This window comes from Salmo trutta, chromosome 26, assembly GCF_901001165.1.
Source record: "Salmo trutta chromosome 26, fSalTru1.1, whole genome shotgun sequence".
In the NCBI taxonomy this organism is placed as follows: Eukaryota; Metazoa; Chordata; class Actinopteri; order Salmoniformes; family Salmonidae; genus Salmo; species Salmo trutta.
In genome coordinates, this window is record NC_042982.1 from 47042524 (window position 1) to 47054748 (window position 12225).

At 39.6% G+C, this 12225-nt stretch overlaps 1 protein-coding gene across 4 annotated transcripts in view; it reads right to left on the reverse strand.

Annotated features, from left to right (window-relative positions):
* arhgap42b (Rho GTPase activating protein 42b) overlaps positions 1 to 12225 on the reverse strand; it is a 181913-nt gene that overhangs the window by 151630 nt on the left and 18058 nt on the right. For all 4 annotated transcript variants that reach the window (XM_029716076.1, XM_029716075.1, XM_029716078.1 and 1 more), the window contains exon 2: positions 2363 to 2458. In XM_029716076.1, coding sequence (XP_029571936.1) covers positions 2363 to 2458 — 96 coding nt within the window. The remainder of the gene's footprint in view (positions 1 to 2362; positions 2459 to 12225) is intronic.

Below are 12225 nucleotides of genomic sequence, written 5' to 3' on the forward strand. Positions count from 1 at the left end.
TACTGTATACAGTCTATTCAGTGCTGTTTTATCCCTGGACTACTGTATACAGTCTATTCAGTGGCTATGTGCTGTTTTATCCCTGGACTACTGTATACAGTCTATTCAGTGGCTATGTGCTGTTTTATCCCTGAACTACTGTATACAGTCTATTCAGTAGCTATGTGCTGTTTTATCCCTGGACTACTGTATACAGTCTATTCAGTAGCTATGTGCTGTTTTATCCCTGGACTACTGTATACAGTCTATTCAGTGGCTATGTGCTGTTTTATCCCTGGACTACTGTATACAGTCTATTCAGCGCTGTTTTATCCCTGGACTACTGTAAACAGTCTATTCAGTAGCTATGTGCTGTTTTATCCCTGGACTACTGTATACAGTCTATTCAGTAGCTATGTGCTGTTTGATCCCTGGACTACTGTATACAGTCTATTCAGTGCTGTTTGATCCCTGGACTACTGTATACAGTCTATTCAGTAGCTATGTGCTGTTTTATCCCTGGGCTACTGTATACAGTCTATTCAGTAGCTATGTGCTGTTTTATCCCTGGACTACTGTATACAGTCTATTCAGTGGCTATGTGCTGTTTTATCCCTGGACTACTGTATACAGTCTATTCAGTAGCTATGTGCTGTTTTATCCCTGGACTACTGTATACAGTCTATTCAGTAGCTATGTGCTGTTTTATCCCTGGGCTACTGTATACAGTCTATTCAGCGCTGTTTTATCCCTGGACTACTGTATACAGTCTATTCAGTAGCTATGTGCTGTTTTATCCCTGGGCTACTGTATACAGTCTATTCAGTAGCTATGTGCTGTTTTATCCCTGGGCTACTGTATACAGTCTATTCAGTGGCTATGTGCTGTTTTATCCCTGGACTACTGTATACAGTCTAGTCAGTAGCTATGTGCTGTTTGATCCCTGGACTACTGTATACAGTCTAGTCAGTGCTGTTTTATCCCTGGACTACTGTATACAGTCTATTCAGTAGCTATGTGCTGTTTTATCCCTGGACTACTGTATACAGTCTATTCAGTAGCTATGTGCTGTTTTATCCCTGGACTACTGTATACAGTCTATTCAGTAGCTATGTGCTGTTTTATCCCTGGACTACTGTATACAGTCTATTCAGTAGCTATGTGCTGTTTTATCCCTGGACTATTGTATACAGTCTATTCAGTGGCTATGTGCTGTTTGATCCCTGGACTACTGTATACAGTCTATTCAGTAGCTATGTGCTGTTTTATCCCTGGACTACTGTATACAGTCTATTCAGTAGCTATGTGCTGTTTTATCCCTGGGCTACTGTATACAGTCTATTCAGTAGCTATGTGCTGTTTTATCCCTGGACTACTGTATACAGTCTATTCAGTAGCTATGTGCTGTTTTATCCCTGGGCTACTGTATACAGTCTAGTCAGTAGCTATGTGCTGTTTGATCCCTGGACTACTGTATACAGTCTATTCAGTGCTGTTTTATCCCTGGACTACTGTATACAGTCTAGTCAGTAGCTATGTGCTGTTTTATCCCTGGACTACTGTATACAGTCTAGTCAGTAGCTATGTGCTGTTTGATCCCTGGACTACTGTATACAGTCTATTCAGTAGCTATGTGCTGTTTTATCCCTGGGCTACTGTATACAGTCTATTCAGTAGCTATGTGCTGTTTGATCCCTGGACTACTGTATACAGTCTATTCAGTGGCTATGTGCTGTTTTATCCCTGGGCTACTGTATACAGTCTAGTCAGTAGCTATGTGCTGTTTTATCCCTGGGCTACTGTATACAGTCTATTCAGTGGCTATGTGCTGTTTTATCCCTGGACTACTGTATACAGTCTATTCAGTGGCTATGTGCTGTTTTATCCCTGGGCTACTGTATACAGTCTAGTCAGTAGCTATGTGCTGTTTTATCCCTGGACTACTGTATACTGTCTATTCAGTGCTGTTTGATCCCTGGACTACTGTATACAGTCTATTCAGTGCTGTTTTATCCCTGGACTACTGTATACAGTCTAGTCAGTGGCTATGTGCTGTTTTATCCCTGGACTACTGTATACAGTCTATTCAGTGGCGATGCGCTGTTTCCTTCTGCATGATGCTCGAAGAACAAAGCGAAAGTAATATGAAGTTTTGGACAAACAAGTGATGCTTCCTGATAATAATAAATTAAAGTGAGCATTTTTCTCAAAAAAACAAATGACTTGCAGGAATTTTAATTAGTTTAATGTTTGACAATGTTAAACCAACCGGGCCAAATTAAAAAACACAATGTAAAAACTAACAGACTGTAGCTCAAAACGAAAAGTTGGAGAGAGGGAGAGAGAGAAACCCTCCTCGTTCCGGTCTGGTTGGAAGACTTACCGATATTGACCTCGTCGTCCGTCTCTGCGTCTCCTATACACTCAAACTGGAACTCCTGGAGGGACTGAGAGAACTTCTGGACAGCAGTGGACAGATCTGGAGGAAGAGAGGGTCTGTGTCATAGAGATATACACAGATCTGGAGGAAGAGAGGGTCTGTGTTATAGAGATATACACAGATCTGGAGGAAGAGAGGGTCTGTGTTATAGAGATATACACAGATCTGGAGGAAGAGAGGGTCTGTGTCATAGAGATATACACAGATCTGGAGGCAGAGAGGGTCTGTGTTATAGAGATATACACAGATCTGGAGGAGGAGAGGGTCTGTGTTATAGAGATATACACAGATCTGGAGGAGGCAGAGAGGGTCTGTGTTATAGAGATATACACAGATCTGGAGGCAGAGAGGGTCTGTGTTATAGAGATATACACAGATCTGGAGGCAGAGAGGGTCTGTGTTATAGAGATATACACAGATCTGGAGGAGGCAGAGAGGGTCTGTGTTATAGAGATATACACAGATCTGGAGGAGGCAGAGAGGGTCTGTGTTATAGAGATATACACAGATCTGGAGGCAGAGAGGGTCTGTGTTATAGAGATATACACAGATCTGGAGGAAGAGAGGGTCTGTGTTATAGAGATATACACAGATCTGGAGGAAGAGAGGGTCTGTGTTATAGAGATATACACAGATCTGGAGGCAGAGAGGGTCTGTGTTATAGAGATATACACAGATCTGGAGGCAGAGAGGGTCTGTGTTATAGAGATATACACAGATCTGGAGGAGGCAGAGAGGGTCTGTGTCATAGAGATATAAACAGATCTGGAGGCAGAGAGGGTCTGTGTCATAGAGATATACACAGATCTGGAGGAGGAAGAGAGGGTCTGTGTCAGTCATAGAGATATACACAGATCGGGAGGAGGAAGAGAGGGTCTGTGTCATAGAGATATACACAGATCTGGAGGCAGAGAGGGTCTGTGTTATAGAGATATACACAGATCTGGAGGCAGAGAGGGTCTGTGTTATAGAGATATACACAGATCTGGAGGAAGAGAGGGTCTGTGTCATAGAGATATACACAGATCTGGAGGCAGAGAGGGTCTGTGTTATAGAGATATACACAGATCTGGAGGAGGCAGAGAGGGTCTGTGTCATAGAGATATACACAGATCTGGAGGCAGAGAGGGTCTGTGTCATAGAGATATAAACAGATCTGGAGGCAGAGAGGGTCTGTGTTATAGAGATATACACAGATCTGGAGGAGGCAGAGAGGGTCTGTGTCATAGAGATATAAACAGATCTGGAGGCAGAGAGGGTCTGTGTCATAGAGATATACACAGATCTGGAGGCAGAGAGGGTCTGTGTCATAGAGATATACTGACAGTTCTATGGTAGTGATTGTTACTGTTGGACAGAGGTAATAGATGGGGATGTGTAATCTCTTGTTAGCTAAAATGTCTACTCTATCATCGCCCAATTGCTAGCTTTCCGGTAGCGCAACTGTGTAAGAACGTTTCAGGAGGGTGGTCACGCGCTTGGGAGACAAAGGTCCCGGGTTCTAGTCTCGGTGTGAGCTATAGTGGGTGGCAATGCTACGGCTAAGCAAGCAGGGCGACGTATATATTATACCATGTATACCATAATACCATGTATACAGTATACCATTATACCATGTATATAGTATACCCTAATGCCATGTATACAGTATACCATTATAACATGTATATAGTATAACATACATAGTATACCATTATACCATGTATATAGTATACCATAATACCATGTATACAGTATACCATTATAACATGTATATAGTTTAACATACATAGTATACCATAATACCATGTATACAGTATACCATTATAACATGTATATAGTATAACATACATGGTATACCATTATACCATGTATATAGTATACCATTATACCATCTATATAGTATACCATTATACCATGTATACCATTATACCATGTATATAGTATACCATTATACCATCTATATGGTATACCATTATACCATGTATATAGTATAACATACATAGTATACCATTATACCATGTATATAGTATACCATTATACCATGTATATAGTATACCATTATACCATGTATATAATATACCATTATACCATGTATATAATATAACATGTTTCTAAAACCAGCTAGAAAGCCTTCATATCCTGAAATGTTTTGGGTATGAAACATAATACATGGTCAGATTGTGTATATTACTGGTCTGTGGCAGCAGCATGGGGCTAAATGGACACAACAAGGCTAGTCTTTAAGAAACGGTCTTTCTTGCTGTTATATACAGTATGTTAGTCTGTACAGGCTAGTCTGTGTCCAATGAGCCATACAGATATAATCCAAAGCAACATGGAGGTTTCAGCGCTGAGAGCATGATAATCATCGGTAGTAATTATATAATACCTGACCTCTCTCAATTATCTTTATCCTAGTCAGCGGAAGGTGAGCGTTGGTCTCAGATATTAAAGAGAACAGGTATTTAACCCTCTTCAATCAGAGACGCTACTCAGTGTGTGGTGTGTGTGTGTGTGTGTGTGTAGTGTGTGTGTGTGTGTGTGTGTGTGTGTGTGTGTGTGTGTGTGTGGTGTGTGTGTGTGTGGTGTGTGTGTGTGTGTGTGTAGTGTGTGTGTGTGTGTGTGTGTGTGTGTGTGTGTGTGTGTGTGTGTGTGTGTGGTGTGTGTGTGTGCAGTGTGTGTAGTGTGTGTGAGTGTTGTGTGTGTAGTGTGTGTGTGTGGTGTGTGTGTGGAATGTCTATTGAGTTGGAAGTAAACTATTTGTATGTATTATTAAAGGAGATTGTATTTTCTTACTAAGAGTAGAACAATTGTCACTTCTGAACATTATTTTATGTGTAAATCCCACATCAAGGTCAAGCCGCCAAGCTAAACACACATTAACTACTGACAAATATGACACATCTATTGTTCTCTCTCCTCCCCCTCTCTCTCTCTCTCTTCTTCTCTCTCTCCTCTCTCTCTCCTTCTCCCTCTCTCAATCCCTTCTCTGTCTCTCTCTCCCACTCACTCTCTCACTCTGTCCTACTCTCTCTCGTTCTCTCCCCCTCTCTCTATCTCTCTTTCTTTCTCTTTCTCTCTCTCTTTCTTTGACATTCACGTCTTCAGTTCAAAGTATTTCTGCACTTGAAAAGACTCTGTATGTGGGATAGCTGCACACATTAAAGAGAACATGTGGAAACTGAAATTGCTGAACTTCTGATGTTCCTGAGAACATGATGGGGAACTATTGTGGGAAAGTGTTGTATTGTTGAACAAATTGCTGTTGTATAATTGATATGTTTCTGAGCTTAATAGCAATCACAATTACATTTTTTGAAGGCTTTGCTGAAAGTATTCCTAGTTAGCTTTAGATACAATGACAATATAATTTTACAGTATATGCCAAATCAAATAGACAGCTCATATTCCACTTCCAGCAGGATATGCTTGTTCTGCTATCCAATCTGTGCCAATTACGTAATTAAAGAAAATAAATGACATTCCATGACTGTGGCTTCCATTCATTTCAGAAACATTTGTTTACACTGGCTGATCATTTAAAGGTATTTATGTATCATAACCAATTATGTTGATCTTTTATAATACTAAAGGATTTTGTCTCAGACAATGTTTGACTACATTTGTGGATTCATTGGACGTTTCAACAGACTGCTGGATTTCAAATATAAAGAGAATACAAAATTATGATTGTGTGTGAAATGCATATATATATACATACATACAATGCATTCGGAACTTTTTACACATTTCGTTACATTACAGCCTTATTCTAAAATTGCTTACTTTTCCCCCCCCTCATCAATCTACATACAATAACCCATAATGACATCATAATACCCCATAATGACATCACAATACCCTAAAATGACATCACAATACCCCAAAATGACATCACAATACCCCAAAATGACAAAGCTACAAGTTTCTCCCATTCTTCTCTGCAGATCTTCTCAAGTGTTGTCAGGTTGGATGGAGAGCATTGCAGCACAGCTATTTTCAGGTCTCTCAAGAGATGTTCGATTGGGTTCAAGTCAGGTCTCTGGTTGGGTCATTCAAGGACATTCAGAGACTTATCCACAAGCCACTCCTGCGTTGTCTTGGAGGTGTGCTTAGGGTAGAGGTCCTGAGCGCTCTAGAGCAGGTTTTCATCAAGGATCTCTCTGTACTTTTCTCCGTTCATCTTTCCCTCGATCCTGACTAGTCTCCCAATCCCTGCCGCTGAAAAACAACCCCACAGCATGATACTGTCACCACCATGATCCACATAAGGGACGGTGCCAGGTTTCCTCCAGACGTGACGCTTGGCATTCAGGTTGAGAGTTCAATCTTGGTTTCATCTTGGTTTAACCTTGTCATGATGGGGTAAACCTGTTTCCTCCTTGTCATTATGGGGTAAACCTGTTTCCTCCTTGTCATTATGGGGTAAACCTGTTTCCTCCTTGTCATTATGGGGTAAACCTGTTTCCTCCTTGTCATTATGGGGTAAACCTGTTTCCTCCTTGTCATTATGGGGTAAATTTATCTTAATACTTAAGATAAATTGGGGCTAAACATTTCTTAAGGAATCGAACTTCAATTTGGGATTTCATTCCTCATTATATCTTCTCCTGTTTTGAAACGCAGATAATTTAGTAGGAATCTGATCAATGTTATAGTTACTATAGTTACAAAGTAACATAAAATTGAAGTCACCAAAACAGGAGAAGAAATAATGAGGGATGAAATCCCAAATTGAAGTTCGATTCTTTAAGAAATGTTTAGCCCAATTTATCTTAAGTATTATTCAAAGTAGGAAAATCAAAAAAATGTAGAACACCATTTATTTATTTTACCTTTATTTAACTTGGCAAGTCAATTAAAAACAAATTCTTATTTTCAATGAAGGCCTAGGAACAGTGGGTTAACTGCCTTGTTCAGGGGCAGAAGGACCTTGTCAGCTCGGGGATTTGATCTTGCAACCTTTCGGTTACTAGTCCAACAATCTAACCACTAGGCTACTCTGCCACCCCACCATATTCATATGAGTTCATAACGACAGATTTCCTAATATAATGTGTACGATTTTTCCAGATTAAGTTGAAAAGCACCTGGTTAACCGCTTTACCTATTTTGTTGTCAAGATATAGGGCCTGGGTTGCATGTAGGGACTGGGCTGCATAGTAAGTCTGGAGATACCTTCAGCTTTAGAAAGCAGTACTCGACCTTTCAAGGATAAATCCCTCTGCCACCAATGGTTCAACTTCTTTTTTTTTTTTCAATAATAGGTATAAAATGTAATGATAATCTTTCCTGTTGATCCTTAGATATGATAATCCCAAGGTATGTTACTTTTTCCTTGACTGGAATATTGCATACAGAGGGTATCTCACAGTCTTTAACAGCAAACAATTTACACTTATTAAGGTTTAGGCAAAGACCAGATGCTTTGGAAAAATATTTACAATATTGACTGTTCTAGTCAGCATCTTTCATAAAGAGAGTGGTGTCATCTGCTAGCTGACTGATGATAATATCTCTGACAGCAATATAGATCCCCTTTAATTTATTTATTTATTTTTAATTTTTTTTATTTCACCTTTATTTAACCAGGTAGGCAAGTTGAGAACAAGTTCTCATTTACAACTGTGACCTGGCCAAGATAAAGCAAAGCAGTTCGACAACATACAACAACACAGAGTTACACATGGAGTAAAACAACATACAATCAATGATGCAGTAGAAAAAAATAAGACTATATACAATGTGAGCAAATGATGTGAGATAAGGGAGGTAAAGGCAAAAAAAATGCCATGGTGGCAAAGTAAATAAAGCATAGCAAGAAAAACACTGGAATGGTAGATTTGTAGTTTGAGGAAAGTTCAAAGTTAAAATATAAATAATATGGTGCAAAGGAGCAAAATAAATAAAATAAATAAATACAGTAGGGGAAGAGGTAGCAGTTTGGGCTAAATTATAGATGGGCTATGTACAGGTGCAGTGATCTGTGAGCTGCTCTGACAGCTGGTGCTTAAAGCTAGTGAGGGAGATAAGTGTTTCCAGTTTCAGAGATTTTTGTAGTTCGTTCCAGTCATTGGCAGTAGCCTTCCCTGTGGCTCAGTTGGTAGAGCATGGTGTTTGCAACGCCAGCATGGTGTGTGCAACGCCAGGGTTGTGGGTTCGATTCCCACGGGGGGCCAGTACAACAACAAAAAAATGCATGAAATGAAATGTATGCATTCACTACTGTAAGTCGCTCTGGATAAGAGCGTCTGCTAAATGATTAAAATGTAAATGTAAATGTAAACTGGAAGGAGAGATGACCAAAGGAGGAGTTGGCTTTAGGGGTGACCAGAGAGATATACCTGCTGGAACGCGTGCTACAGGTGGGTGCTGCTATGGTGACCAGTGAGCGGAGATAAGGGGGGACTTTACCTAGCAGGGTCTTGTAGATGACCTGGAGCCAATGTGTTTGGCGACGATTATGAAGCGAAGGCCAGCCAACGAGAGCGTACAGGTCGCAGTGGTGGGTAGTATATGGGGCTTTGGTGACAAAACGGATGGCACTGTGATAGACTGCATCCAGCTTGTTGAGTAGGGTATTGGAGGCTATTTTAATATCTCTGACAGCAATAGAGATCCCCTTTAATATCTCTGTCAGCAATAGAGATCCCCTTTAATATCTCTGTCTGCAATAGAGATCCCCTTTAATATTTCTGACAGCAATAGAGATCCCCTTTAATATCTCTGACAGCAATAGAGATCCCCTTTAATATCTCTGACAGCAATAGAGATCCCCTTTATTATCTCTGTCAGCAATAGAGATCCCATTTTAATATCTCTGTCTGCAATAGAGATCCCCTTTAATATCTCTGATAGCAATAGAGATCCCCTTTAATATCTCTGACAGCAATAGAGATCCCCTTTAATATCTCTGACAGCAATAGAGATCCCCTTTAATATCTCTGACAGCAATAGAGATCCCCTTTAATATCTCTGTCAGCAATAGAGATCCCCTTTAATATCTCTGTCAGCAATAGAGATCACCTTTAATATCTCTGTCAGCAATAGAGATCCCCTTTTATTATCTCCGTCAGCAATAGAGAGATCCCCTTTAATATCTCTGTCAGCAATAGAGGTCACCTTTAATATCTCTGACAGCAATTGAGATCCATTTTATTATCTCTGACAGCAATAGAGATCCGTTTTATATTGCTGGATTTAACAACACTTGTAAGAAGTTGAGTTGCGAGCAGGAAGAGGTAAGGCGAAATTGGACAACCTTGCCTAATTCCTCTTTTCAAATCAAATCTAGGAGAAGTGCCATGCTTTAATTTAATGGAACTGTTCCCATTCATATAAAGAGTTTTAATAGTACTACAAAATAATTCCTCAAAACCAAATTTCTCAAGGGAGAGAAATAGAAACTCATGTTACTCTGTATCAAAGGCTTCATAAAAGTCTAAGACAATAAAACGATCTTGGAAGATTAAATCAGAATAGTCAATAAGGTCTAACACCAGTCAGATATTATTAGATATTTGTCTATTCCTCATGAAGCCAGATTGGGTCTCTTCTATAATTGAGTCCAATACTGCCTTCATTCTTTTTGCAAAAATAGAGGCTAATATTTTGTAGTCATTATTGAGCAGACAGATTGGATGCCAATTATCGAGTAGAAGCAAGTCTTTCTTGGGGTCAGGTATTAATCAGACCTTGGGTCAGGTATTAATCAGACCTTGAGTCAAACTGGGAGGGAGAGCATTATTATCAATGCTTTCAGAAAAGACCTCCAACATAAATAGGGTTCAACTGTTGAGAAAATGTTTGGTGAAACTCAGCAGATCAGATCAGCATCAGTCCCAGGAGACGTATTATTTTGAAGGTGTTCAATAGAATACATGATCTCTTCAACTATAATAGGGTCATCACACTGTTCCCTCTCAGCCTCCCCAATTGATTTCACCCCCACCAGAGAGTCAAAAAAAGAGTTGAGGAAAGCTCACAATACTTAGAACTATATATCAATTCCTGTAGAAGTTGCAACTAAAGTTAGAGATTCATTTGGGATCATCTGTGATGAGACCATTAATATTTAATTGTTGAATTGTATTAATTTTAGAGTGGTATTTTTCTAACCTCAAAAAATAACATTCATTTTTTTCACCCTCCTCTAGCCACTTCTTCCTAGATCTGACAAAGGCTCCCTCTGCTTTCAGTTCATACAGGCTCCCTCTGCTTTCAGTTTATACAGGCTCCCTCTGCTTTCAGTTCATACAGGCTCCCTCTGCTTTCAGTTTATACAGGCTCCCCCTGCTTTCAGTTTATACAGGCTCCCTCTGCTTTCAGTTTATACAGGCTCCCTCTGATTTCAGTTTATACAGGCTCCCTCTGCTTTCAGTTTATACAGGCTCCCTCTGCTTTCAGTTTATACAGGCTCCCTCTGCTTTCAGTTTATACAGGCTCCCTCTGCTTTCAGTTCATACAGGCTCCCTCTGCTTTCAGTTTATACAGGCTCCCTCTGATTTCAGTTTATACAGGCTCCCTCTGCTTTCAGTTCATACAGACTCCCTCTGCTTTCAGTTTATACAGGCTCCCTCTGATTTCAGTTCATACAGACTCCCTCTGCTTTCAGTTTATACATATCATCCAACTTGTGTTGTAGCTCAAACAGAACAGACTTGTCCTCCTCTGAGACTTTCAACAGTCTTTTGAACAAGAGAGGTGATCTTTGTAATTACACTTTCTTCTTCAGCTCTCCGCGTCTTGGCAAGAAAACTCCAATATTTTCTTAAATATTTTCCAAACTCATATTTAAAAAGCTCCCAGTTATTACTGTATGAATTGTCATTTATAGCGTTGTTCCAAATGTGTGTAATTAAATTGTTTATCTCCATCTTGACCAACTCATGTTTTAATATAGAGCTATTAAGCTTCAAGTAGGATGCTCTGCCAAGGCCATTATCAGAGATAAACAGTGTAATGTCAGTATAAACAGCTCTATGGTCAGTAAGGGCCATTATCAGAGATAAACAGTGTAATGTCAGTATAAACAGCTCTATGATCAGTAAGGGCCATTATCAGAGATAAACAGTGTAATGTCAGTATAAACAGCTCTATGATCAGTAAGGGCCATTATCAGAGATAAACAGTGTAATGTCAATATAAACAGCTCTATGATCAGTAAGGGCCATTATCAGAGATAAACAGTGTAATGTCAATATAAACAGCTCTATGATCAGTAAGGGCCATTATCAGAGATTAACAGTGTAATGTCAGTATAAACAGCTCTATGGTCAGTAAGGGCCATTATCAGAGATAAACAGTGTAATGTCAGTATAAACAGCTCTATGATCAGTAAGGGCCATTATCAGAGATAAACAGTGTAATGTCAATATAAACAGCTCTATGATCAGTAAGGGCCATTATCAGAGATAAACAGGGTAATGTCAATATAAACAGCTCTATGGTCAGTAAGGGCCATTATCAGAGATAAACAGTGTAATGTCAGTATAAACAGCTCTATGGTCAGTAAGGGCCATTATCAGAGATAAACAGTGTAATGTCAATATAAACAGCTCTATGATCAGTAAGGGCCATTATCAGAGATAAACAGTGTAATGTCAGTATAAACAGCTCTATGATCAGTAAGGGCCATTATCAGAGATTAACAGTGTAATGTCAGTATAAACAGCTCTATGGTCAGTAAGGGCCATTATCAGAGATAAACAGGGTAATGTCAATATAAACAGCTCTATGGTCAGTAAGGGCCATTATCAGAGATAAACAGTGTAATGTCAGTATAAAAAGCTCTATGATCAGTAAGGGCCATTATCAGAGATAAA